The following is a 26874-nucleotide window of genomic DNA, read 5'->3' as shown; positions in this document are numbered from 1 at the left end:
GCATTTGCGCATAGGCCAGAATGACAAAGATCTATCCTTGAAGAACGCTGGGGGAGGAAATTCTCAGGCCAGAGGAACAGCCAGTGCCAAAGCCCCGAGGTAGAACCAGCTCGGCGTGTTCCTAAAACAGGAAGCCGCGGGGGGAAGGGGAGTTGGCGGCGGCTGCCCTGGCCCCATTTCCCGGAGGAGGATGCTGAGGCCGCCGCCTCCTGCGGGCCGCTAGAGAGAGGGGCGGGGATCGAGGCGCGTCCGCTAGGTGGCGTGCGAGGCGCGTAGGCTCCGGTGGCCGCAGCCACGTGACCCTGGGGACCGCAGCCGCGAGCTCAGGCACGTGCCCAGGGGAGCCCTGTGGCGCCACGCGCAGATTGGCCCCGCCGGCTCCTCACCAGCTCGGGGGATGGGGCGGGGCCCCAGCTACGCCTCAGTTTCTGCTGCGGACCGGGGGGCTACCCCAGCCGGGGACAGAAGAATCGGCGAGGATGAGCGAGTCCGGCCGCTGGGGCCGCCCCCGCGAGCTCCCTCCCAGCTGAGGCAGGTCCCCTCCACTCTCCCCGCACAGCCGGAGCCGGCAGGTTTCCATGGGAACCGCAGCGGGGTCCGCGCGCCCAGGAGCAGCCCCCCTTCTAGCACAGCTTCCGATGACGGAAACCGGGAGGAGCATGGGGTGGGGAACAGACCATCGGTTGGGGCCCCTAGCGTCCGCAGTCAGGTCGCCCCGGCGAGCCCATGAGGGGCCACTCGGGGACCCGCACCGCCACCGCCCCTATTGCGCGGGTCACAGCGATTGGCCTGCCCTCCCCAGGCGCGGCAGCATCCTCTGGTGCGCGCGCTCCCATTGGCTTGATCTCTAGGGCATCTTCCAGTAATTGGTTATCTCAAGGGCCGCCCCTGATTGGGCAAATTAGGCTCTCCTCGCTGGTGGCGCTCTCTGACAGTCTGGAGCCTAAAGGGCGTGCAGGAACGACGATAGGGTGGGGACTGCCACTCTCCAGTTAGGGGGTCCGGGCTACCTTGCTGGCAGCGCCCTCGACCGAACTGTCGGATTGCTGTCTGTGGTGCTGAAGCCTCACGCCCCGGCGACCCCGCCCCAATGTGTGCTAGTTCCCGTGCCCCGACGTAAACATGCACCTGCGCCCGCGCACCAAAGGCGGCTGCGCCAGCCCCAACGCCTTAGAGAGAGGCCAGGTTTCCCCTAGCAGAGAGCGAGCATGACTCCACTGTCAGGAGGACCAATCAGGAGCCCAGAAAGCCAGGACATTTATGTGGCAGATCCACCCACCCCAGTTTTGTGGGGTCCGAGAAGGATCCGTGGTTTCCCGGAGCTGCATGGCTCCAGCGATGATTGTCCAGAACACTGAGCCCCAAACTTTTTCACCCCCTTCGGAGCAGTGCGGAGTTCCCTTGCACTGGGGAGTGCTAGTCCTTACCTTTTGAACCCTAGAAGGACCCAGATCACTCAAAACCAACAGCGTCCCTGTCTCCTTCTGCAGAAGACTAGGGCCACAGTAGCCACCCTCCCCCGTGGTCTTGAGGTGGTCTACACCTCGTGCCTCCAAATCTGGGGACCCAGACCTCTGCCTACTAAAATATTGGTTCCTGGTCCCTTTCCAATCCCCCCGGTTGACAGCACCTCTGGAAGGTCGCATATTCAGGCCACTAATACCTCCTCGTTCTCTTGGCTCCTCCAGCTCTAGGAGCTGGACGGAGGAAGGGAGCCCGTCTCCTGGCCCGAAAGCCAGCCCAAGAAGGGGTGCCAAGGTAGGAAACAAGGGCCTCGAGGGAAGGAGGGCCCGAATCTGGCAACCCAAGCACCTAGGATGCGCTTTTTGGGGGATTCAGAGTCCCTACCAGCGCGCGCTCACTTCCACCTGCCGCGCCGTCGGGAGCCGCGAGGAGGCGGAGCTCGGTCGCCGCGGCCAATGAGCGACGCCGGCGCTGGCAGCTGCTGCTATAAAGGGCTGGGGGCGGCGGCGGCGCGGTCCAGAGCGCGGAGCGCGCAGCGCGGGCCGGAGGGAGGGAGGGAGGGTGGGCGAGGGGAGAGGACTTGAACACCCGGGACCGGACAGGGCCGACCGAGGGGCGGCGGCGAAAGGCAGAGCGCCGCGATCTCTGTCGGGAAGCGCAACTTCCCCGGGCCCCGCGGGGCCGCGCAGGGGGCGTCCTCAACCCCGCGCCCGCTCCCTCTTTCCATCCCCTGCCGCCCGCAGGCCACCCCGGGGCCCGGCCATCCGCGCGCGCATCCCCGGGTTCGGGCCCGTCCCTGGCCCTCGAGGGAGCCGCCGCCTTCATCGCCACATCTGCAGCGGCCGCACCAGAGGCCGCCCGGGCGGGACCCCGGCGTGAGCATCAGGCGCCCCCCTAGGAGTGCACGACCCCCGGAGCCCCCCTCAACACGGACCGCGCCCGCCGGGCACACAAGAATGGTCACTGTAGGTATTCCCCTGTCGCCGAAAGGGAATCGGGACGGGGAGGAGTTGGGCCCAGGCTCCGCGGAGATTGGGCGGGTGCGGCGGAGGGGGGGGTAGGACCAGGCCTAGCTAGGCCCGGGTTGGGGGGGTAGGACCGAGCGTCGGGGCCTGAGAGTGGGCAGGGCCGCGCCCAGAGTGCTGAGGGCGCTTAGAGCTTGGCCTGAGGGGCCTTAGGGAGCCTGGCTGTGATTCGGGGGGCGTCCGACGCCGCCCTGGAGGCCGGATTGCCCCCTCTCCCGCAGGCCTGATGGGGGAGGGGCCGCGGCGGCTAAGGATGCTTCCTCCATCCAGGCCCAGACCCCGCAGGCCGCCCAGGCAAACGCAGGGCCCGATCACTGGTGCTGGGCCAAGCCAAAGCGACAAGGCATCCCCGAGAGCCCTGGGAAAGCGGGTGGCGTCGGATCGCGCGCCCCGGGCCTCGGCCGCACCCGGGAGGCGGGAGTCTCGTCCTCGAGCCCGTCGACCTTGCGGCAAGCGGGGAGGGGAGAGGAGGGGGCGCGCCCGGAGGCCCTGCGGGCCCGCCGCCGCCGCTGCAGCGTCCCTTTGTTTCTCAGCGCTTCTTCGCGGGCCGCAGCCTCGCGCGGGCGCCTCGGGCTGCGGGGAGGGGGAGGGGAGAGGAGGGCCCGCGGGTTGGGGGGGCACCTCCAGGCTCCCGGGTCCCCGCCCCCCGGGAGATGGGGTAGGAGGCCGAGACAGTCCCCCTAGGCCAGATCCAGGCTCCCCACCTCGCCAAGGCTCTGGGCCGCGAGGTGACCTTGAGCGCGGCCCGCCCGCCTGCCGGCCCGCACCGCTAGCCCCGCGCTCGGTGCTTTCAGCAGCCACGGAGCTGGTCAGCTCCCGAGCGCGCGGCCCCTCCCGCCCGGCCACGCCCTGCCTGGCCACGCCCTGGCACGCCCATCTAGGCCCCGCCCCCATGGCCCCGGGGGCCCGGCCTCGCCCGAGCCCTCGGATTCCCACTCGGCAGCCCGGGCGTATCCCGGGGGCGGGGCTGGCCAGTTATAGCCCCACCCCGGCTCCACCCCCGCCCCTGCCGCGCGACTCCGCTCCCCGCGCCGCCGCGCGTCCTTTGTCTGGTCCCGGCGCCCGGGCCTCCCTCTTCCACTCTTCCTATCTCTCCGTCTCTGCGTGTGTGTCTCTGTGCACTGTGTCTCTTTCGGGCCCCTTTTCGAGTCGTGGCTAGCAGTGGGGGTGGGGGCATGATTGGCGCTCCCTCCATGCCTGGGCCTCTCCCCTCCTGGACCCTGGGACCCGCCCACCTGGGTCTGAGAAATGAGGTCCCGGAGACCTGGCTCACCTGCTGTGTGACCTCAGGCCAGTTCCTTTCCCTCTCTGGGCCTCGTGCTGCTCACCCAGGTCTGGGAACTGGAGTGTGGCCTCCTGAGGACCTCAGAACTCCCGCAACAGTCCAGCACCTCCTAGGCGTCCTCTGATCGGTTCTCTCATTTGAAAAAGGGAACTAATGCACAAAGGGAAAGAGGGTGTGGTCAGAGGTCACACAAGGGCCTTGAGGACCTAGGTTCTCCAGTGAGCGAGCACTTGGGCAGAGATGTATCATGGGGACAGGATGGGAGGAAGAGAGGTGATAAATTAAGACCACAAGGACCCTGCATTGAAGAAGGGCCCAGAAGTAGGAGGCTCAGTCAGCACCACGTGGTAGCCCAGCCTCACCATGCATAGCCACTCAATGCCCTATTGTCGCCGGTATCCCAGGCATCTGTCACTGTGACTGGGGCCAGGGAGCGCAGCTGGGGGCCGTGGGGGTCAGACACAGGAAGTTCTAAGAAACAAGTGGCCTCAGGTGTGTTCACTGCAAAACCCCGTACGTCAAATGTATGTGCAATGGTGGAAAAGAGGAAGAGAGAGTGATGAGGCCAAGGACACAGAACGGTTCAGGGAGAGGGCAGGACAGTGGAGAAGAGAGAGAAACAGGAAGAAAGAGGCAGCGAGAAACCAAAAGTCTGGGAGACTTACAAGAAGCACTGGAGAGAATGAGAACTTTCCCTAACCCTCCATCTTTGATCTGCCCTCTTTGCCACCCCCCTCATCTCTGTCTGGGGCCAGTTGCCGAAGTCCCTTTGATGCCCATGTAGCCACCATCCCAGGCTGTGCACTTACTGCAGGCTGGGGCAGGGCGGGTGTGGCCTCCATCAATCTGATCCCCATTATCAGCTCAGCCGGCTCAGCCGCGGAGGAAACGCGACACTGGTCCTGCTAAGCTCTGGCACAGATGGGAGGGAGAAGGGGTGGTGGCCAGATTAGCAGGCTGGGCCTCAAGAACCCGGGTCTCACCCACCCAGTCACCTCTTCACTCCGTTCAAGTTGGGAACACCATGGGAGGGGGTCAACCGGTAACTCTTTCGGCTCTGGGGTCATTGGATCAGGAGTCAGATGTTGACACTATCCCCTCCACCTCTTCCTGTCACCCTGGACAAGTCATAGGTCCCTGTGACTAACCCTCAGTGTCCCCATCTGAGAAATGGAGCAGACCCTTCTTACCGTTCACTGTGGTTGTGGGAGGTCAGTGAAAACTTGGCACATGCTCAGTGGAGTTCAAAAATAGGGCTCTAGTGCGGTGGCTCGTGCCTGTAATCCCAGCACTTTTGGAGCCCAAGGTGGGTGGATCACATGAGGTCAGGAGTTTGAGAACAGCCTGGCCAATATGGCAAAACCCCATCTCTACTACAAATACAGAAAGTTAGCTAGGTGTGATGGTGCACACCTGTGGTCCCAGCTACCTGACTGAGGCGGGAGAATTGCTTGAACCTGGGAGGCCGAGGTTGCACTGAGCCAAGATCATGCCATTGCACTCCTGGCTGGGCAACAGAGCAAGACTCCATCTCAAAAAAAAAAAAAAAAAGGGATCTAGCACGTCCAGATGCAGTTGCTTGTGTACTGACAACTGCTTATTGTGCTCTTATAGCAAATATCATCAACTCAACATAGAACTCTTACCTCAATGAGCTTAAATGTGAATTCAGAATCCATCTCCAGGGCCAGGCATGGTGGCTCACACCTGTAATCTCAGCGCTTTGGGAGGCTAAGGGAGGAGGATCGCAGCCTGGGCAACATGGCAAAACCCCACCTCTACAGAAAAAGAGAAAAATTAGCCGGCTGGGTGGTGCAAGCCTATAGTTCCAGCTACTTGGGAGGTTGAGGCAGAAGGAAGTTAAGGCTTCAGTGAGCCATGATCGCACCGCTACACTCTAGACTGGGCAACAGAGCAAGACCCTGTCTCAAAAGTAAAAAAGGAAAAGAAAAACCCCACAAAACCCTTAATGAACCAGGATGCAAATTCAGAATCCATCTCCATACATGTGAGACCTCTGTGCCATACCTTCCTTAAGGAGGAACAGAGAGGCATAGAGAGGTGACCTAACTGTCAGAGGACAACGTGAGGAGGATGGAGTCTGGCATGTGTAGCCCTCAGTAAATATTTGTTGAATTGAATTAATAGACTCAACCGATGGAGTGGGTTTAAATGTCATGATGCCCAGGGCCATGGCAGAGAGCAGATACTCAGCTTCGCTTTGCGGTTATTATTTTGTTATTATATTACTGGTCTTTTATAGGAGTGTGGGCTCTAAAGTCCAAACCCTGGAACTAAATTCTTTTTTTTTTTTTTTTTTTTTTTTAATTTTTTGAAGCAGAGTCTCCCTCTGTCGCCCGGGCTAGATCACAGTGGTGAAATCTCAGCTCATTGCAACCTCCACCTCCCAGGTTCAAGTGATTCTCCTGCCTCAGCCTCCTGAGTAGCTGAGATTACAGGCACCCACCACCACACCTGGCTAATTTTTGTATTTTTAGTAGAGATGAGATTTCACCCTGTCAACCAGGCTGGTCTCGAACTCCTGACCTCACTTGATCCTCCCACCTAGGCCTCCCAAAGTGTTGGGATTACAGGCGTAAGCCACTGTGCCTGGCCTGAATTCTTGTTCCACCATTTGCTGCCTGTGCAACCCTGTTCCTATTCCTTCCTTTTTTTTTTTTTTTTTTTTTTTCCCTTAAGAGTCAGGGTCTCACCCTCTCGCCCAGGCTGGAGTGTAGTGGCATGATCATGCTCCCTGCATCCTCAAACTTCTGGGCTTAAGTTGATACTCTCACCTCAGCCTCCCAAGTAGCTGGGACTACAGACATGCACCACCACACTCAGCTAATTTTTTCGGAAATGTTTTGTCAGAAACAAGATCTCACTGTGTTGCCCAGGCTGCTCTCAAACTCCTAGGCTCAAGTGATCTTCCTGTCTCAGCCTCCCCAGTCACCCTATCCCTTTGTGGAGACTCTTTCCTCGTGTATTAAATGGAGAAAGGAATCTCATCATGTTCAACGGCAGGAGAACCGCCTGGAAGTTTCACATGAGGAATTTTTTCTGGCACACAACAGGCACCTCAATACATGGTTACGCGATCAGTTAAGTATTAATGTTAGGAGACAGGAATGCAGAGCTGTGCAGTGCACGTTACTGCATCACAGCAGGTGCCGTGCAGACATTGCTAATCAACCCAATGCATGTTCCTTTTGAGGTCGGATGTGTCTTCAGAGTAGTCCTCCAGGCAGCCCTCCCAGGAGCAACTCAGCAAATTGGAGATGCCGGGGAGCTGACCTTCTGTGCCATCTGTTTTATAAGAGTAAATGGGCCAGGCGTGGTGGCTCATGCCTTTAATACCAGCACTTTGGGAGGCCAAGACAGGCGGGTCACCTGAGGTCAGGAGTTGGAGATCAGCCTGGCTAACATGGAGAAACCCTGTCTCTACTAAAAATACAAAAAATTAGCTGTGCATGGTGGCGCGCACCTGTGGTCCCAGCTACTTCAGAGGCTGAGGCAGGAGAATCGCTTGAACCTGGGAGGTGGAGGTTGCAGTGAGCCAAGACTGTGCCACTACACTCCAGCCTGGGTGACAGAGCAAGACTCTGTCTCAAAAAGAAAAAGTAGATGGTGACCAGGTGCAGTGACTCACGCCTGTACTCCCAACACTTTGGAAGGCTGAGGCAGGAGGATCCCTTGAGACCAGCAGTTTGAGAACAGCCTGGGCAACATAGCAAGATCCCATCTCTACAAAAAATAAAAAATTAGCTGGGCATGATGAATTGCACTTGTAGTCCTAGCTAATGGAGAGGCTGAGGTGGGAGAATCACTTGAGCCTGAGAGTTCAGGGTCAGCCTGGGCAACATAGCCAGACAAGGCATTGGCCATAACGATGAAAAACCGCTCTGCAAACAGATCCAGGACTGAAGTCTGAAATTCATACCACCTAATGCCTCTGAATTCACTTTTGTCACCTGTAAAATGGAGAATGTGTTCTCAGTCTTTTATGATTGTTGGGAGGCTAACTGAAAATATGCCTCGAAGTATTTCACACAGTGCCTGGCACTCAGTGGATGCTCAGTGTCACGGAACACTCATTAAAATAACAGTATTGCCCCGTGCAGTGGTACATGCCTGTAGTCATAGCTACTTGAGAAGCTGAGATGAGAGGATTGCTGGAGTCCAGGAGTTGCAGGCTACAGTGCACTATGATTGCACCTGTGAATAACCACTGCACTCCAGGCTGGGCAACATAGCAAGACCCCATCTTTAAATAAAAGAATAATAGGCCAGGCATGGTGGCTCACAACTGAAATTTTTTTTTTTTTTTTTTTTTTTTGAGACGGAGTCTCACTCTGTTGCCCAGACTGGAGTGCAATGCTGGAGTGCAATGGCACGGTCCTGGCTCACAGCAACCTCTGCCTCCCAAGCAATTCTCCTGCCTCAGCCTCCCTCAAAGCTGGGATTACAGGCACCCGCCACCTGCCTAGCTGATTTTTTTGTATTTTTAATAGAGACAGGGTTTCACCATGTTAGCAAGGCTGATCTCAAACTCCTGACCTCATGATCTGCCTGCTTCAGCCTCCCAAAGTGCTGGGATTACAGGTGTGAGCCACCGTGCCTGGCTACAACTGAATTCTTAGTACTTTGGGAAACTAAGGTGGGAGGATCACTTGAGGCCAGGAGTTTGAGATCAGCATGGGTAACATAGCAAGACCCCATCTCTACAAAAAAATAAAATAAAATTAGCCAGGCATGGTGGCACATGCCTGTAGTCCCAGCTTCTCAGGAGGCTGAGGTGTAAGGATCACTTCAGCCCTGGAGGTTTAGGCTGAAATGAGCCATGATCATACCACTGCACCCCAGCCTGGGTGATAGAGGGAGACCTCGTCTCTAACAATAATAATAATAATAAATAATGTAAGTGTATTATGAGGCACGGATGATGGATGTGACAAGCCTGCTTTTTAATTCCCATGATCATGCCCGTGACAGACATAACTAACCAATTCCAGATGCTTTTCAGCATATGACTTTAGCTCGTACCCCAGGCCAATGTGACTGTAATTTGGAGCAAAATGGAGCAGAGGCTCAGAAGCACTAAGTAGTCTATCTGAGGATGCACAGCTGGGAAATGTTAGAGCTGGCACCGTTCTTGGTTGGCAGTGGAAGTTGGAAATGCACACTCTGGATCAGAAAAACTCATATGCAAATCCGTTCCACCACCATTTATATGCTGCATGATCTTTGGCAATTTTTAAAATATCTCAGTTTCCTCATGTATTAAGTGGGGGTGAAATGGGGGAGGAAAACTTCTCTTTTTAGGATTGTTATGAATAAGAACAGAAAACTTGCATGTAGAGTGCTTTGCACAGTGCCTGGCACACAGTAGTAGCCAGTATTTGGGAACAATTAAGATACTGGAGCTTGAGTCTGGGATAGCCGAGATAATGTGTACCTGCTGGCTGTTTCTAGTTCTGTGGCCACAGCAGACATTGCTAATCAATCACAGTGATCTTTCCTACTGAAAACTGTGATTTATTTTCTTTTTCTTTCCTTTTCCCTTTCCTTTCCTTTTTTTCCTTTCCTTTCCTTTCCTTTTCCTTTTCCTTTCATTTCCTTTTCCTTTTCCTTTCTTTTCGAGACAGTCTCACTCTGTCACCCAGGCTGGAGTGCAGTGGTGTGATCTCAGCTCACTGCAATCTCCGCCTCCCGGGTTCAAGCGATTCTCCTGCCTCAGCCTCCCAAATAGCTGGGATTACAATCGCCCACCACCCCACCTGGCTAATTTTTGTATTTTTAGTAGAGACGAGATTTCACCATGTTTGGCAAGGATGGTCTCAAACTCCTGACCTCTGGCTACCCACCCTCCTTGGTCTCCCAAAGTGCTGAGATTACAGGCATGAGCCACCGTGCCCAGCTTCTTCTCCTTCTCCTTCTTTTTGTGTGTGTTAGACAGGGTCTCACTGTGTTGCCCAGGCTGGAGTACAGTGGTGCCATCATGGCTCACTGCAACCTCCACCTCCTGGGCTCAAGTGATCCTCCTGTCTCACCATCCTGAGTACCTGGGACCACAGGTGCAAGCCACCATGACTAGCTAATTTTTAAATTTCTTTTAGAGACAAGATCTCACTATGTTGCCCAGGCTGGGCTTGAACTCCTGAGCTCAAACAGTCCTCCCACCTCGGCCTCCCAAAGTACTGGGATTACAGGCATGAGCCAGCACGCCTGGCCTGAATGTGGTTTCTGAATTCTTCTTAATTCTTTCCTCCAAGAAGACACTACCAATCAGTATGTTTGTTTGTTTTTGAGATGGAGTCTTGCTCTCGCCCAGGATGGAGTGCAGTGTGCGATCTTGGCTCACTGCAACCTCCGCCTCCTGGGTTCAAGCAATTCTCCTGCCTCAGCTTCCTGAGTAGCTGGGATGACATTGTATTTTTAGTAGAGACAGTTTCGCTATGTTGGCCAGGCTGGTCTCAAACTCCTGACCTCAGATGATCCACCCGCCTCAGCCACCCAAAGTGCTGGGATTATAGCTGTGACCCACCACGCCTGGCCCAGTTCAGGTTTTCAAGTGAGGGCAAATCTATGTGCCAACTGTGCCACTGGAGAAGATGTAAGGAAATGCTGGCTACTTGACTTTCTTATGTCCCTGACGGATAAGGTCAGTCAAATCCCAGCACCGTTTCCTGCTGAACTCTGAAGTGGTTTTAAAATTCTCCTCTACATAGCCCTTCATATAGCTCTTGCCAGTTGTTTTGAATTTTCAGCAAAGTGAAACAGAGGCCCTAGCAGGCATATCCAAAGACACATAGTGAGTTGTCAGAGCCGGTATCAGCCTGGCTGACTGTTACAGTAAGAAAATTGGGTCAGGTTCAGTGGCTCATGCCGGTAATCCCAACACTTTGGGGGCCTGAGGCATGAGGATTGCTTGAGGCCATGAGTTTGAGACCAGCCTGGGCAACATAGTGACACCCCATCTCTACCAAAAAAAAGAAAATTTCTTTTTTTTTGAGACAGAGTCTCGCTCTGTCGCCCAGGCTGGAGTGCAATGGCGCAATCTCGGCTCACTGCAAACTCCGCCTCCTGGGTTCAAGCAATTCTCTTGCCTCAGCCTCCTGAGTAGCTGGGATTACAGGCACGCGCCACCACGCCCAGCTAATTTTTGTATTTTTAGTAGAGACGGGGTTTCACAATGTGGGTCAGGCTGGTCTCGAACTCCTGACCTCATGATCCGCCCGCCTCAGCCTCCCAAAGTGCTGAGATTACAGGCATGAGTCACTGCCTCCGGCCCAAAAAATCGTTTAAAACTTAGCCAGTCATGGTGGCGCCCACCTGTAGTCCTAGCTACTTGGGATACTGAGGCAGGAACAATGCTTGAACCCAGGAGTTTAAGGCTGCGGTGAACTACGATCATGCCACTGCACTCCAGCCTGGGTAACAGAGCAAGACCCTGTCTCTAAAAAAAGAAAAGAAAATTGTAGAGTGGTCTTCACATTCGGAGGGTCTGCATTTCATTTCCAGTGCCACGGCAGATAACCTATGTGACTTCAGCACGTTCCTTAACATCTTTGAGCCTCAGATTCTCCATCCATCATAGCAAAATTAACCTATACCATTTAATATTTAATTTAATTAATTATTTTATTTTATTTTAATTTAATTTAATTTATTTTATTTTTTGAGATGGAGTTTCGCTCTCGTTGCCCAGGCTGGAGTACAATGGTGGGATCTTGGCTCACTGCAACCTCTGCCTCCCAGGTTTCCAGCGATTCTCCTCAGCCTCCTGAGTAGCTGGGATTTCGGGCATGTGCTACCATGCCCGGCTAATTTTTTTTTTTTTTTTGTATTTTTAATAGAGACGGGATTTCTCCATGTTGGTCAGGCTGGTCTCGAACTCCCGACCCCAGGTGATCTGCCTGCCTCGGCCTCTGAAAGTGCTGAGATTATGGGTGTGAGCCACCGCGCCTGGCCTTATTTATTTATTTATTTATTTATTACTATTATTTTTAGATGGAGTCTCACTCTGTCACCCAGCCTGGAGTACAATGGCACGATCTTGGCTCACTGCAGGCTCCGCTTCCTGGGTTCAAGCAATTCTTGTGCCTCAGCCTCCCAAGTAGCTGGGATTACAGGCGTGTGCCACCACACCTGGCTAATTGTTGTATTTTTAGTAGAGACAGGATTTCACCATGTTGGCCAGGCTGGTCTTGAACTCCTGACCTCCAGTGATCCTCCCACCTCAGCCTCCCAAACTGCTGGGATTACAGGCTTGAGCCACCGCACCCAACTTTATTTATTTATTTTTGAGACAGAGTCTCACTCTGTCGCCCAGGCAGGAGTGCAGTGGTGTGATCACGGTTTACTGCATCCTTGACCTCCCGATCTCAGGTGATCCTTCCACCTCAGCCTCCCAAGTGTCTTGGACTACAGGCACACACCACCACATTCAGCTAGTTTTTAAATTTTTAGTAGAGACAGGGTTTTGCCATGTTTCTCAGGCTGGTCTCCAGCTCCTGAGCTCAAGCAATCTGCCCACCTTGGCCTCCCAAAATGCTGGAATTACAGACGTGAGCCACTGTACCCAACCAGCTCCTACCATTTTAGAGTCTTTGTGTGAATTAAATAAACAGCATATCCTCCTGAACATATATGTAAAAATTTCTAAACCACCAAAAAATTCAGCAAGTTAAATCAAGCAATGTATATAAACAAAACTACAATATGCATGACCAAGTATGGTTTATCCCATGAAGATTGGTTTAATATTAGAAAATCAATTAATGGCTGGGCACGGTGGCTCATGCCTGTAATCTCAGCACTTTGGGAGTTCGAGGTGGGTGGATCACCTGAGGTCAGGAATTCGAGACCAGCCCGACCAACATGGAGAAACCCCACCTCTACTAAAAATACAAAATTAGCCAGGCGTGGTGGCCCATGTCTGTAAACCCAGCTACTTGGGAGGCTGAGGCCGGAAAATCGCTTGGATCTGGGAGGCGGAGGTTGTGGTGAGCCGAGATTGCGCCATTGCACTGTAGCCTGGGCAACAAGAGCGAAACTCCGTCCCCCACCCCAACCAAAAAAAGAAAATCAATTAACATAATTCATGACATTAATGTATTAAAGCTGAAAAATGGGCTGTGTGCGGTGTCTCACTCCTGTAATCCCAACACTTTGGGAAGCCAAAACAGGAGGATTGCTTGAGCCCAGGAGTTTTGGACCAGCCTGGGCAATATGCCAAAACTCCATCTCTACTAAAAGTACAAAGAAAAAAAAAAATTAGCCAGGCTTGGAGGCACATACCTGTAGCCCCAGGTACAGGGGAGGCTGAGGTGGGACGATCGCTTGAGCCTGGAAGGCAGAGGTTGCAGTGAACCAAGATTGCCCTACTGCACTTCAACCTGGGCGACAGAGCAAGACCTTGTCTCAAAAATTAATTAATTAATTAAAGCTAAAAAATTATTTCAATTGATGTAAAAAAAAGTCAGCAAAATTCAACATCCTTTTTTTAAAAAGTCTTAGGATCTAGGAATAAAACAAAATGTTCTTAACCCGGTAAAGGCCATCTGGAAAAAAACCCATAGCAAAGATCATGTTTAGCTGCAAAATGTTTAAAGCACCTCCCTTAACATCAGGAATAAAGGGCCGGGCATGGTGGCTCACGCCTGTAATCCCAGTACTTTGGGAGGCTGAGGCGGGCAGATCACGAGGTCAGGAGTTCAAGACCAGCATGGCCAGCCTGGCCAACATAGTGAAACCCTATCTCTACTAAAAATACAAAAAAAATTAGCCGGGCGTAGTGGTGGGCACCTGTAGTCCCAGCTACTTGGAAGGCTGAGGCAGGAGAATCGCTTGAATCTGGGAGGCGGAGGTTACAGTGAGCCAAGATGGTGCCATTGCACTCCAGTCTGGGTGACACAGGGAGACTCTGTCTTAAAAAAAAAAAAAAAAAAAAAAATCAGGAGTGAAGAAGCCGCTATCACACTGTAGCCCCTAAAATGACAAGAAAAATAGATAACAGGTATAGACTGAAGATGAAAAAATAAAATTGTCATTATTTGAAGGTGTTTTATGTTATACAATAAAAGCAAAAGAACAAAATAGCTCAGTGGGAAAACTGGGGGTGGCAAGGGGAGATGGAGGCAGGTAAATGACTAGTAAGAATCTTATGCATGAAGTAAAAGACATAATTAGCACATTTGGGATAGGAATTACCTTTGGTGGGAGGAGAGAAATAAATATGTTTAGGGAAGGGCTTATGAGGCTTCAACGCTACTAAAAGGGCCAGGCATAGTAGCTCACACCTGTAATCCCAGCACTTTGGGAGGCCAAGGTGGGAGGATCACTGGAGCCCAAGAGTTTGAGACTGGCCTGGGCCACATAGTGAGACCCCATCTCTACAAATAATTTTAAGATTAACCGGACATGGTGGCATGCACCTATAGTTCCAGCTACTTGGGAGGCTGAGGTGGGAGGATTGCTTGAGCCTGGAAGGTCGAGGATGCAGTGAGCCTTGATGGCATCACTGCACTCCAGCCTGGGTGACAGAGCAAGACCCTTTTTCTTAAAAAAAGCTACTAAAAATGGGGCCAGACGCGGTGGTTCACACCTGTAATCCCAGCACTTTGGGAGGCGGAGGTGGGTGGATCACCTGAGGTCAGGAGTTTGAAACCAGCCTGGCCAACATGTCGAAACCCCATTTCTACTACAAATACAAAAATTAGCTGTGCATCGTGGCATGTGCCTGTAATCCCAGCTACTCAGGAGGCTGAGGCAGGAGAATTGCTTGAACCCAAGAGGCAGAGGTTGCAGCAAGCCGAGATCGCACCACTGCACTCCAGCCTGGGTGACAGAGCAGCCAACCAACAAGGAACAATAACAACAACAAAGAAAGCTACTAAAAGTGTTACTTACTTTTCTGAAAGCGAAAGCATTTATTTTATTTTATTTTTGAGACAGAATTTCACTCTTGTTGCCCAGGCTGGAGTGCAATGGCGTGATCTCGGCTCACGGCAACCTCCGCCTCCCGGGTTCAAGCAATTCTCCTGCCTCAGCCTCCAAGTAGCTGGGATTACAGGTGTGCGCTACCATGCCCGGCTAATTTTGTATTTTTAGTAGAGACGGGGTTTCTCCACGTTGGTCAGGCCAGTTTCGAACTCCCGACCTCAGGTGATCTGCCCTTCTTGGCTTCCCAAAGTGCTGGGATTACCGGTGTGAGCCACTGCGCCCGGCGTGAAAGCATTTCCGGTGTGAAAGCGTTTATTATTCTGTAAATGCACAGGTTGATTTTAGGCCTCTGTTTGCATATATAGTAGTTATATAAGGGACTTCTTGCAGTAAAAGACATCAGGTGATTTTTGTTTCCCTCGGTGCTTATTCCAATATATGGAGTCCCATCATTATTCCGATCCTTAGAATAATTAAGTGACCCCTTCCCATGATGAAGCCCCTATAAGACATGGCTAATTCATCACCGCCTAGCCACTCATTCCCAAAGGTCCCTGGTGTGGGGACTGGGCGGTGAGCGGATGCAACCTGTTATCTCCAGCAGATACTGGGGGCCATGGAGTCTCAGGTGGGGGGGGGCCCGGCCGGCCCGGCCCTGCCCAACGGGCCACTCCTTGGTACAAATGGAGCCACTGACGACAGCAAGACCAACCTCATCGTCAACTACCTGCCCCAGAACATGACCCAGGATGAATTCAAGAGTCTCTTCGGCAGCATTGGCGACATCGAGTCCTGCAAGTTGGTTCGGGACAAGATCACAGGTGTGGCTGCTGGAGTTGCCGGGGGGGCGGGGGAGAGCAGAGGTGGTAGCCTCAGAAATACAGAGGTGATGGGGGCAGGTGGGGCCCTTGCTGAGGTGTCTCGGGGGTAATGGAGGCAGGAAGTGGTCTAGGGATGTGAGGTCTGCTGGGGAGACAGGTGTGCCCCCTGGGTGAAGGTCTCAGGAGCGAGGGAGGCAGGTGGGACTCTAGCATCGAAGGTGTCATCTGAAAATAGGAAGATGGGATCTTGGTGGGGAGGGGACAGTCTCTCAGGCCTGAGTTTGGGGGGCACACTGGCAGGTGTCAAGGCTGGGTGGGAAGGTCATCATTCTGGTTCTGCCCACAGGGCAGAGCCTTGGCTACGGGTTTGTGAACTATTCTGACCCCAATGATGCAGACAAAGCCATCAACACCCTCAACGGCCTCAAATTACAGACGAAGACCATCAAGGTTGGTGCCTCCTTCTCCAATCCCTCCATGACTGCCCACCCCAACTGACTGTCCCCAGCCCCCTACTGCCACCTACCCGCCCCCACACATCCATGTCCACTGCCTTTCAGGACTCATCCCCAGAGGGGCTCAAATCTCCCCTCCAAGGCTTCCCAGCTGGGGTGGGGGCAATGACTTTCCCTCTCGAAACCTCAGTTTCCTCACCTGTCAATGGGGACAGTACTGGCTCCAGGATCTCTAGAGGCTCAGGGAGTCAGCCAGGCCCTGTAGGGCAGAGTGACCAGGGTCCTGTGAGCAGTCCCCTCCCTGCTTTTGTCATGGAAATGGGGGTGGGGGCCCATCTGCCATCTGGAGCCTAATTAGGGTCTGGGAGGGTGGGATTGGGGCAGCCCATCCCCCATCTTTGTGCAACGCTCCTCCCCCACAACCTCCCTTCTCAGCAGCTGCAGCTGGGACCCTACAAGCCCAGGTCCCCTGGGGGGGAATCGTCATGGAAACCCCCCTCTCTGGGTTCGCCTGGGGGTGTTTGGGCTCCGCCCTGCAAATCTGCTCCTGGACCCTGGAGGAAGCCAGGGTAGGGGGGTGGCCCATCTGGCCCCCAGTTCCACATGAGAACAGAGGTGCAGGAATCTCTTCCCTTTCCTGATGTGGGGGGGTGGGGATTGGGGTGGGGGAGTGAAGTTGTGACCCAATGGGTCCCTTCATGGCCAAATAGACCCAGAAGCCCAGGGCATGAGGACCCCAGACCACAGTGACATTGAGATGCAGTATTTGCTTGCGTGTGTGTATGTGTATATGTGTGTAAGCGTATGTGTGCATGTGTATGTGTGTACGCGTGTGTGTGGTGTGTGTACGCGTGTGTGTGGTGTGTGTGTGGTGTATGTGTGTGTGGTGTGTGTATGCGTGTGTGTGGTGTGTGTGTGGTGTATGTGTGTGTGGTGTATGTGTGTGTGGTGTATGAATGTGTGTGTGGTGTGTATGGTGTGTGTGTGTCGTGTATGTGTGTGTGTGGTGTGCATGTATGGTGTGTGGTGTGTGTGGTGTATGTGTGTGTGGTGTGCATGTATGGTGTGTGTGTGGTGTATGTGTGTGTGTGGTGTGCATGTATGGTGTGTGTGTACGTGTGTGATGTGTGGTGTGTGTGTATGTGTGTGTGGTGTATGTGTGTGTGTACATGTGTGGTGTGTGTATGTGTGTGTATGTGTGTGTGGTGTGTGTGTGGTGTGTGTGGTGTGTGTGTATGTATGTGTGGTGTGTGTGTGGTGTATGTGTGTGTGGTGTGTGTTGTGTGTGTGTATGGTGTGTGTGTATATGTGTGTGTGGTGCATGTGTGTGCATGTGTGTGTGTGGTGTATGTGTATGTGTGTGGTGTGTGTACGTGTGTGTGTATATGTGTGGTGTGTGTGTGGTGTATGTGTGTGTGTGTGTGTGTGGTGTGCGTGTATGTGTGTGTGGTGTGTGTGTGTGTATATGTGTGGTGTGTGTGTGGTGTATGTGTGTGCATGTGTGTGTGGTGTGTGTACATGTGTGGTGTGTGTATGTATATGTGTGGTGTGTGTATGTGTGTGTGTATATGTGTGGTGTATGTGTGTGTGTGTGTATATGTGTGGTGTGTGTGTGGTGTATGTGTGTGTGTGTGTGTGGTGTGCGTGTATGTGTGTGTGGTGTGTGTGTGTGTGTATATGTGTGGTGTGTGTGTGGTGTATGTGTGTGTGTGTGTGTGGTGTGCGTGTATGTGTGTGTGGTGTGTGTGTGTGGTGTGCGTGTATGTGTGTGTGGTGTGTGTGTGTGGTGTGCGTGTATGTGTGTGTGGTGTGTGTGTGTGGTGTGCGTGTATGTGTGTGTGGTGCGTGTGTGTGTATATGTGTGGTGTGTGTGTGGTGTATGTGTGTGCATGTGTGTGTGGTGTGTGTACGTGTGTGGTGTGTGTATGTATATGTGTGGTGTGTGTATGTGTGTGTGTATATGTGTGGTGTGTGTATGTGTGTGTGTGTGTGTGTCATCTTGAGCTATGGGACACAGTGTTTATGATCCAGGTGTCCCGTGACTCACTGTGGCTCTGGCTGTGACACAATGGTTGTGGGACACAGTGTCTATGAGAGTGCCTGTGGTCAGGCGCAGTGGTCCACGCCTGTAATACTAGCACTTTGGGAGGCCGAGGCAGGAGGATCACTTGAGCCCGAGAGTTTGAGACCAACCTGGGCAACATGACAAAACCTTGTTCCTAAAAAAAAAAAAAAAATGTAATTAGCTGGGTGTGGCATCTTGCACCTGTAGTCCCAACTACCTGAGATGCTGAGTGGGGAGGATCACTTAAGCTGAGGAGGCCGAGGCTACAGTGAGTCATGTTTGCATCACTGTACTCCAGCCTGGGCAACAGAGCAAGACCCTGTCTCAAAAAGAAAAAAAAAAAAATAGAATGGCCACTGGCAAGTGGATCTGTGTATTTAAGACTTCGGGTAGATCCCTATGTGTCTGTAGGATAAGGTGTTTTTGTTTTGTTTTGTTTTGTTTTGTTTTGAGACAGAGTCTCCCTCTCTCACCCAGGCTGGATTGCAATGGCGCTATCTTGGCTCACTGCAACCTCTGCCTCCCAGGCTCAAGCAATTCTCCTGCCTCAGCCTCCCGAGTAGCTGGGATTACAAGCACCCACCACCACACCTGGCTAATTTTGTATTTTTAGTAGAGACGGGGTTTCTCCATGTTGGTCAGGATGGTCTTGAACTCCTGACCTCGTGAGCCACCCACCTCAGCCTCCCAAAGTGCTGGGATTACAGGCGTGAGCCACTGCACCCGGCCCAGGATGAGGTGCTTATTATTTGACAGGTGCATGTGACACTGTGACTCTGGCTGTGACCTGGTGGGGCCTCAGTGATGCGTCTGGCTCTGGCAGGATGTTTGTGTGTCATAGTGATGTGTGGGTGTGTCTACCTGTGCCCTGCTCTGCGGGATTGGGCGTGACACCGTGTGCTTGTGCGGCGGTGTGACGGGTATGTGGTTCTACGACCTTCGCTGTAATCTCTGAGACTCCCACCTGAACGTTGCTGAGAATGTGACAGTGGCCTGTGTCACCCTCTGGCTGGTTTCATCTCTGAGGCTGTGCAGTGGGGCGGCACTGCATGGCCTTCTGTCTGTCCCTGGGTGTTTTTGCCTGTGTGATGGTGTTGCGTGGTCAGTCCGGCCTGGGCTCTCTGGCAGCTGCCGAAAATATCTCCAGCTACATACCACGGGCGGGGCCCCGTCCCAGGTTGGGGTGTGGGTGGAATTTGGTCCCTTCTTGCTCTTGGGAAACCCATGTCATGGAAGGATGGGAAAGGGGCTGTGAAAACCTCCTCTGTGTCTTAGATGGTGCTGGACCTCCAATACCCATCCAGGATCTTACCCCCAAATCTAATCCCTCAACCCAAATCTGATTCATCAGCAAGTACCCTCACAGCTCCTAGCCCCATGGGAGAGAAAAAAAGAAGAGAAACTCGTCAAATATATGGACATTCTTTCTTTCTTTCTTTCTTTCTTTCTTTCTTTTTTCTTGAGATGGCGTCTCGCTCTGTCGCCCAGGCTGGAGTGCAGTGGCGCGATCTCGGCTCACTGCAACCTCCACCTCCCAGGTTCAAGCAATTCTCCTGCCTCAGCCTCCCATGTGGCTGTGACTACAGGCGCCGGCCACCATGCACCGCTAATTTTTGTATTTTTTTTTTTAGTAGACACGGGGTTTCACCATGTTGGTCAGGCTGGTCTCGAAATTCTGACCTCAGGTCATCCACCCGCCTCAGCCTCCTAAAGTGCTGGGATTACAGGCATGAGCCACCGCGCCCAGCATGGACATGATTTATTTCTTTTCTTTTTTTTTTTTTTTTTTTTTGAGATGGAATCTCGCTCTGTTACCCAGGCTGGAGTACAGTGGAGCGATCCCGGCTCACTGCGACTCCGCGTCTTGGGTTCAAGTGATTCTCCTGCTTCAGCCTCCTGAGTAACTGGGATTACAGGTGCCTGCCACCATGCCCGGCTAATTTTTGCATTTTTACTAGAGATGGGATTTCACCATGTTGGCCAGGGTGGTCTCTAACTCTTGACTTCAAGTAATCCGCCCACCTCGGCCTCAGATAGTGCTGGGGTTACAGACGTGAGCCACCATTCCCGCCATGGCTGTCATTTTAAAAATCACTATTACGGACATGACAGCGGCTGATGTGATTGTCTTTTTTTTTTTTCTGGAGAACCCCAGGTGCACAAAATTGCATTAATCAGAACCCCTCCCCCCCATTCACTCTCAAACTACTTTATCTGTTTTGTTCATTTTTTAGTTAGTTATTTCAAATGGAGGCATACACTCTCACAACTCACTGTCTCAACTCACTGTCCCAAACAAAAGCCAGACCCTTGACAATGACCCCTATCTATCAAGAGGTTAATTAGAAGAAATAGAAAATAGAGGCTGGGCACGAAGGCTCACACCTGTAGTCCCAGCACTTTGGGAGGCCGAGGTGGGAGGATTGCTGGAGCCTGGGAGGTCAAGGCTGCGGTGAACCATGATTGCACCACTGTACTTCAGCCTGGGCAACAGAGCGAGACCCCATCTCAAAACAAACAAAAACCTCACTTCACAAGAAAAAGAAAGAGGAAAAGAAGGAAAGGAAGGAAGGGAAGGAGGGAGGGAGGGAGGAAAGAAGGAGGGAGGGAGGGAGGGAGGGAGGGAGGGAGGGAGGGAGGAAGGAAGGAAGGAAGGGAGGGAGGGAGGGAGGGAGGGAGGGAGGGAGGAAAAATAGATACGGGGGAGAATTGCTCATGACCACGCCCCAGCCTCGTCCTCAGGTCACCCACTGAGCATCTGAGAGGTGGACTTCTGGGCCATGCTTCCAGGACATTGATAAACATACAATGAAACAAGGTCACACAATATTCCCTGCTTTGTAAATAGACTTTTCTGTCCCCTATTTTACCATACTCGCCACTCACCACCGTCTCTGGGAAATAAATATACATGTCCATCTTTTTTTTTTTTTTTTTTAGAGACAGGGTCTTGCTCTGTAGCCCAGGCTGTAGTGCAGTGGTGTGATCATAGCTCACTGGAGCCTTGAACTCCTGGGTTCAAGTGATCCTCCAGCCTCAGCCTCCCGAGTAGCTTCGACCACAGGTGTGTGCCACCACACCCAGCTAATTTTTTTTCTTTTTTTGTGGAGATTGTTAGGGGCGGGGGAGGGTCTTGCTGTATTGTCCAGGCTGGTCTCAAACTCCTGGGCTCCCTTGATCCTCCCGCCTTGAACTTGCAGAGCACTGGGATTATAGGCCTGAGCCACTGCACCTGACCCACCATTTTTTTAAACACCTGCAGAGAATTTCATTGTTGGGTTGGACTCTAATTAATAATGTGATTCAGATAGTAGTGCTAAAATATGTCTAATTCCTAGTTGGGAGAAGTGCTTTGAGAAAGAGTAATAGGGGTGGTGAGGGGAGGACAAATTTAGATGAGAGAGGACAGGGAGGATGTTTCAACTGAGACCCAAAGAAAGAAGAGGGGGAAGAGTGTTCCAGGCAGAGAGAACAGGCAATGCCAGGGCCCTGAGGCTGAGACATGCCTCGTGTGTTTGGGAAAAATGGGGTAAGTTCAAGTTGCTGGGACACAGTAACTGCAGCAGAAAGTCAGGGGAGATGAGGGCAAGGGTGTGATGGGGAAGAATGTGCAGGGCTTTGTGGTCCAAGGAAAGGACCTGGGCTTTCCTGCTGAGGAAGGTGGGAGCCATAGAGAGTTCTGAGCAGATGGGGGATGTGACCTGGCTCAGGTGTTCACAGGCGCCCTCTGGCTGCTGTACGGGGAACAGATGGTGGGGGATGGGAGCAGGAGGGCCAGCGTGGAGACTGCTACGCTGGTCCAGGTGATCAGTAGTGTAGGCTGGGCCAGGGTGGGACAGTAGCAGTGGGGTGAAGTGTGTGGATTCTGGATAAGGAGGAAGGTGGAGCCTACAGGATTTACAGTGGGTTGAATGTGCATGTGAAGAACAGGTGTCGAGAATAATCCGAACCTGGGGACACAAGCACTTAGGAGGACAGAGCTGCCATTAGTGAGTCGGGGCAGATGGGAGGTGGGCGGGAGCTGGAAGTACCCATGCTGTGTGTGAAGGGCCCTTGACCCCCTCATGTGGGGCACCTGGACGCAGGTGCCACCAGTGGTGCAGACTGAGGACATTTGGGAGTTGTTGGATGGAGCTGATGACTAAAGATCTGAATGTCCCTGGGGGGCCCAGTGTAGCTGGATAACACAGTGAGATCATGTCGCTACAAAAAAAAAAAAAAAAATTTTTTTTGAAGATTAGCTGAGGCTGGGGGAGGTGGCTCACGCCTGTAATCCCAGCACTTTGGGAGGCCGAGGCAGGCAGATCATGAGGTCAGGAGTTCGAGACCAGCCTGACCAACATGGTGAGACCCCATCTCTGCTAAAATTACAAAAATTAGGCCAGGCATGGTGGCTCACACCTGTAATCCTAGCACTTTGGGAGGCCAAGATGAGCGGATCACAAGGTCAAGAGATCAAGACCATCCTGGCCAACATGGTGGCAGGTGAAACCCCGTCTCTACTAAAAATACAAAAAAAAAAAAAAAAAAAAAAAGCTGGGCGTGGTGGTGGCATGCCTGTAGTCCCAGCTAGCCGGGAGGCTGAGGCAGGAGAGTTGCTTGAACCCGGGAAGCAGAGGCTACAGTGAGTAGAGATCGCGCCACTGCACTCCAGCCTGGTGACAGAGCGACACTCCATCTCAAAAATAAAAATAAAAAATAAAAAAATTAGCTGGGCATAGTGGTGAATGCCTGTAATCTCAGCTACTCAGAAGGCTGAATCAGGAGAATCGCTTGAACCCGGGAGGCAGAGGTTGCAGTGAGCCGAGATGGTGCCATTGCACTCCAGCCTGGGCGACAGAGCAAAACTCCATCTCAAAAGAAAAAAAAGAAGAAAAAAGCTGGCCAGGAGTGGTGGTGGGTGCCTGTAGTCTCAGCTACTTGGGGGGGCTTAGGCGGGAGGCTTGCTTGAGCCCAAGAGGTCGAGGCTACAGTGAGCTGAGATCATACCATTGCATTCCAGCCTGGGTTAAAAAGTGAGACCTTGTCTTTAAAAAGAAAAAAAGTCAATGTTTGTTAGTGGACTATCAAGCATGTGATAGTGATGTGAGCTGGGTATTCAAGGATCCCCTTGGGGTCACATGTCACCCCAGGGAGACATGTCCTCCCCAGGTGGCAGATCCCCATCATTCTATACAGGCAGTGCCAAGTTGTTATAGCCACTGTGTGTCCCCTCTCCCATATCCGACTCAGCCCCACCCATGGTGACAACTCTAGAGATACTTATTGAGTGACGGATGGGTCACTTCCGCCAACTCCGTGATGGCTTAGACGTGGCCTCACTCTCTCCATCTGTGAAATGGGTCTCTGCCTCACCCCTGCCTGTCTGACCCCCTCACCCAGGTGTCCTATGCCAGACCCAGTTCAGCATCCATCCGGGATGCTAACCTGTACGTCAGTGGGCTCCCCAAGACCATGAGCCAGAAAGAGATGGAGCAGCTCTTCTCCCAGTACGGCCGCATCATCACGTCCCGCATCCTGGTGGACCAGGTCACAGGTCAGGCAGTCAGGGAGGGGGCACCTGGTGGGGGTGCTGGGCAAAGTCAGTCAGGTGGGATCAACGTGGAGAAACCGACCGAGAGTCAGGGCATGAAGCAGGGAAGGGAGGAGTGGGGTTACACAGGAGGGGACAGGGTCGTTGTGATGGACGTTCCCGCCCCCTGGCAGGTGTCTCTCGGGGTGTGGGATTCATCCGATTCGACAAGAGGATTGAGGCTGAGGAGGCTATCAAAGGACTGAACGGGCAGAAGCCGCTGGGCGCAGCTGAGCCCATCACAGTCAAGTTCGCGAACAACCCGAGTCAGAAGACGGGGCAGGCGCTGCTCACCCACCTCTACCAGTCGTCTGCCCGGCGCTACGCAGGCCCCCTACACCATCAGACACAGCGTTTCCGGTGAGCCCCCTGCCACCCACCCAGACGGCCCTAGGCTGGGTGCCCCCAAGCGTGCAGGTGCCCTGCCTGAACCCCATTCCTGCCAGGGGAGGGATGCTGGGAGGGCGCGCACACATGGGGCCAAGGAGCCTATCCGTCAAGTGCCAAGGCCAGCCGCTCGTATACAGCAGGCACTCGGTGTGTGCTGGCCACAACAATTGGCATTTAAAGATTTTGGCGTTGGCCGGGCGCGGTGGCTCAAGCCTGTAATCCCAGCACTTTGGGAGGCCGAGACGGGTGGATCACGAGGTCAGGAGATGGAGACCATCCTGGCTAACACGGTGAAACCCCGTCTCTACTAAAAAATACAAAAAACTAGCCGGGCGAGGTGGCGGGTGCCTGTAGTCCCAGCTACTCGGGAGGCTGAGGCAGGAGAATGGCGTGAACCCGGGAGGCGGAGCTTGCAGTGAGCTGAGATCTGCCACTGCACTCCAGCCTGGGCGACGGAGTGAGACTCTGTCTCGAAAAAAAAAAAAAAAAAAAGGTTTTGGCGTCATCTGACTGGGTTCCAGCTCTGGTGGCCCCTTTTTCTTTCAGGTTCGTGACTGTATCTCTTTGTGCCTCAGTTTCCCCATCTGTAATAATACCAAATATTTCATGAGTCTTTGCTGTGTGCTAGACACCCTTATTTTTCTGCAACCCGATGAGAACAGAGCTGTGTCGTCCCTGTTTTATGGACGGGGACTCTGAGGCACAGAGAGGTGTTGGGGTTTGCCTGGCCCAAACAGAGCAGAGACTCGAACCCAGGACCTGGAGTCCAAGCTCGTAGTCACTCCAAGGGGAGACAATGGAAGCCCCTTGTGGGCCCCTGGGTGGTCGGGGCAAGTTACCCACCCCTTCAAGTGCTGCGAGAATGTTGGCTATGGTAGTTACTGTTGCCTTTGTTAGCAGTTATCTTTCCCCAGGGATCCCAGCGCCTGGGCCCAGAGGGGACACGCCGGCCAGGAGGGGGAGGATGGATGAGGAGGGCAGTGCAGGCTGGGCAGTGGCGGGGCAGGCGAGAGGCGGTGCCTGAGTGACCACGGTTCCGTGCCAGGCGGTGTCTAGCCGGGCGGGCAGGGAGCAGGCAGGCGGGGGCAGGGCTCTGCTGCAGGCCTGTTGGGTGGGGGTGGGGAGGGCAGGCCGACGGTGTCACAGCAGGGGGGCATGACTGGAAGCCACCTCTGACCACCACCTCTGCCTCCACAGGCTGGACAATTTGCTCAACATGGCCTACGGCGTTAAGAGGTAACAGTGCCCCCGCCCCGCTGTCCCCACCCCTCACCACACCACCCCTCACCATCCATGCCCCTGATGCACCCCTCCCCGGCTCATCCTGAGGGCTGCAGGCTTAGACTTTTTTGCCTGGGTCTTGGAGTAGCATGGCCATTGAGAGATGTGACATCGAAGCCAGGCATGGTGGTTCTTGCCTGTGCTCCCAGTGTTTTGAGAGGCTGAGGGGCAAGGAGCACTTGAGGCCAGGAGTTCGAGACCAGCCTGGGCAACATAGTGAGATCCTTCTCTACAGTTTTTTTTTTTTTTAAAGGATTATCCTGGTGTGGTGGCACATGCCTGTAGTTCAGGCTACTCAGGAGGCTGAGGCGGGAGGATCGCTTGAGCCCAGGAGTTGGAGGCTGCAGTGAACTGTGATGGTGCCACTGCACTCCAGCCTGGGTGACAAAGCGAGACCTTGTCTCCAAAAATTAAAAAATGTGGCCGGGCACGGTGGCTCATGCCTGTAATCCCAGCTACTCAGGAGGCTGAAGCAGGAGGATCACTTGAACATGGGAGGAGGAGGTTGCGGTGAGCCGAAATCGCGCCACTGCACTCCAGCCTGGGCAACAAGAGCAAAACTCCATCTCAAAAAAAAAAAAAAATTAAAAATGTAAAAGAAGATCTCAGTCTCAGTCTAGCAGGGGAGGAGACAGAAATGAATAGTGATGAGGGCTGTGCAGTAGAAAGGGTAACGGAGGCCGGGCGCGGTGGCTCTTGCCTGTAATCCCAGCACTTTGGGAGGCTGAGGTGGGTGGAGCACGAGGTCAGGAGTTCAAGACCAGCCTGGCCAAGATGGTGAAACCCTGTTTCTACTAAAAATACAAAAATTTAGCCAGGTGTGGTGGTGGGGAGGCTGAGGCAGAGAACTGCTTGAACCCGGGAGGCAGAGGTTGCAGTGAGCCGAGCTCATGCCACTTTACTCCAGCCTGGGCGACAGAGCGAGACTCCATCTCAAAAGAAAAAAAGAAGGGGTGACGGAGACCCAGTAGCAGAGATCCCCTCGCATCTGAGGCAACATCCACACACAGGCAGAGTGGAAAGGGAGTTCGTGGCAGTGGGAGCAGCCTGTGCAAAGAGGGCCAGAAGGAGAGAGTAGTTTGTTCCTCATGGTCAGGATTGAATGGTTCAGGCCCTTGGGTCCTCCTCTCCCAGCTGAGGGGTTTAATCGAGGGGCCGGATTGCCAGCGAGGAATGTGGGTGGAGCCAATTCTGTCCTTTCATGAATTCATTCAACAGACACCTCCCAAGTGCTTACTGGGTGTTGTTCAGGGGCTGGAACAAACTCTTGCAGGGAAGATGGAGTTAATGATAATAAATACATGATTTGAAAAGGAAAGCCAGGTGCAGTGGCTCACACCTGTAATCTCAGCACTTTGGAAATCCAAGGCAGTAGGATTGCTTGAGCCCAGGAGTTCGAGACAAGCCTGGCTAACGCAGCGAGACCCCACCTCTACAAAAAATTTTAAAAGTTAGCGGGGCATGGCCGGGCGCGGTGGCTCACGCCTGTAATCCCAGCACTTTGGGAGGCTGAGGCGGGCAGATCACCTGAGGTCGGGAGTTCGAGACCAGCCTGATCAACATGGAGAAACC

The 26874-nt window shown here is 53.4% G+C and overlaps 1 protein-coding gene across 4 annotated transcripts in view; it reads left to right on the top strand.

Annotated features, from left to right (window-relative positions):
- The first annotated feature begins 1982 nt into the window (after positions 1-1982).
- Positions 1983-26874, top strand: part of ELAVL3 (ELAV like RNA binding protein 3) — a 27103-nt gene continuing 2211 nt past the window's right edge. For 2 of the 4 annotated variants that reach the window (XM_074025989.1, XM_005588048.5), the window contains exons 1-6: positions 1983-2429; positions 15323-15539; positions 15886-15989; positions 23442-23595; positions 23766-23991; positions 25219-25257. In XM_074025989.1, the coding sequence (XP_073882090.1) occupies positions 2421-2429; positions 15323-15539; positions 15886-15989; positions 23442-23595; positions 23766-23991; positions 25219-25257 (749 nt within the window). In that variant the 5' untranslated portion in view covers positions 1983-2420. Of the gene's footprint in view, positions 2430-15319; positions 15540-15885; positions 15990-23441; positions 23596-23765; positions 23992-25218; positions 25258-26874 lie in introns of all 4 variants that reach the window. The other 2 variants (XM_005588049.5, XM_005588047.5) reach the window with 1 other exon arrangement.

Source organism: Macaca fascicularis, chromosome 19 (assembly GCF_037993035.2).
Source record: "Macaca fascicularis isolate 582-1 chromosome 19, T2T-MFA8v1.1".
Classification (NCBI taxonomy): domain Eukaryota; kingdom Metazoa; phylum Chordata; class Mammalia; order Primates; family Cercopithecidae; genus Macaca; species Macaca fascicularis.
The sequence above is the reverse complement of the archived record's forward strand: the minus strand, read 5'-3'. Positions and strand labels throughout refer to the sequence as shown.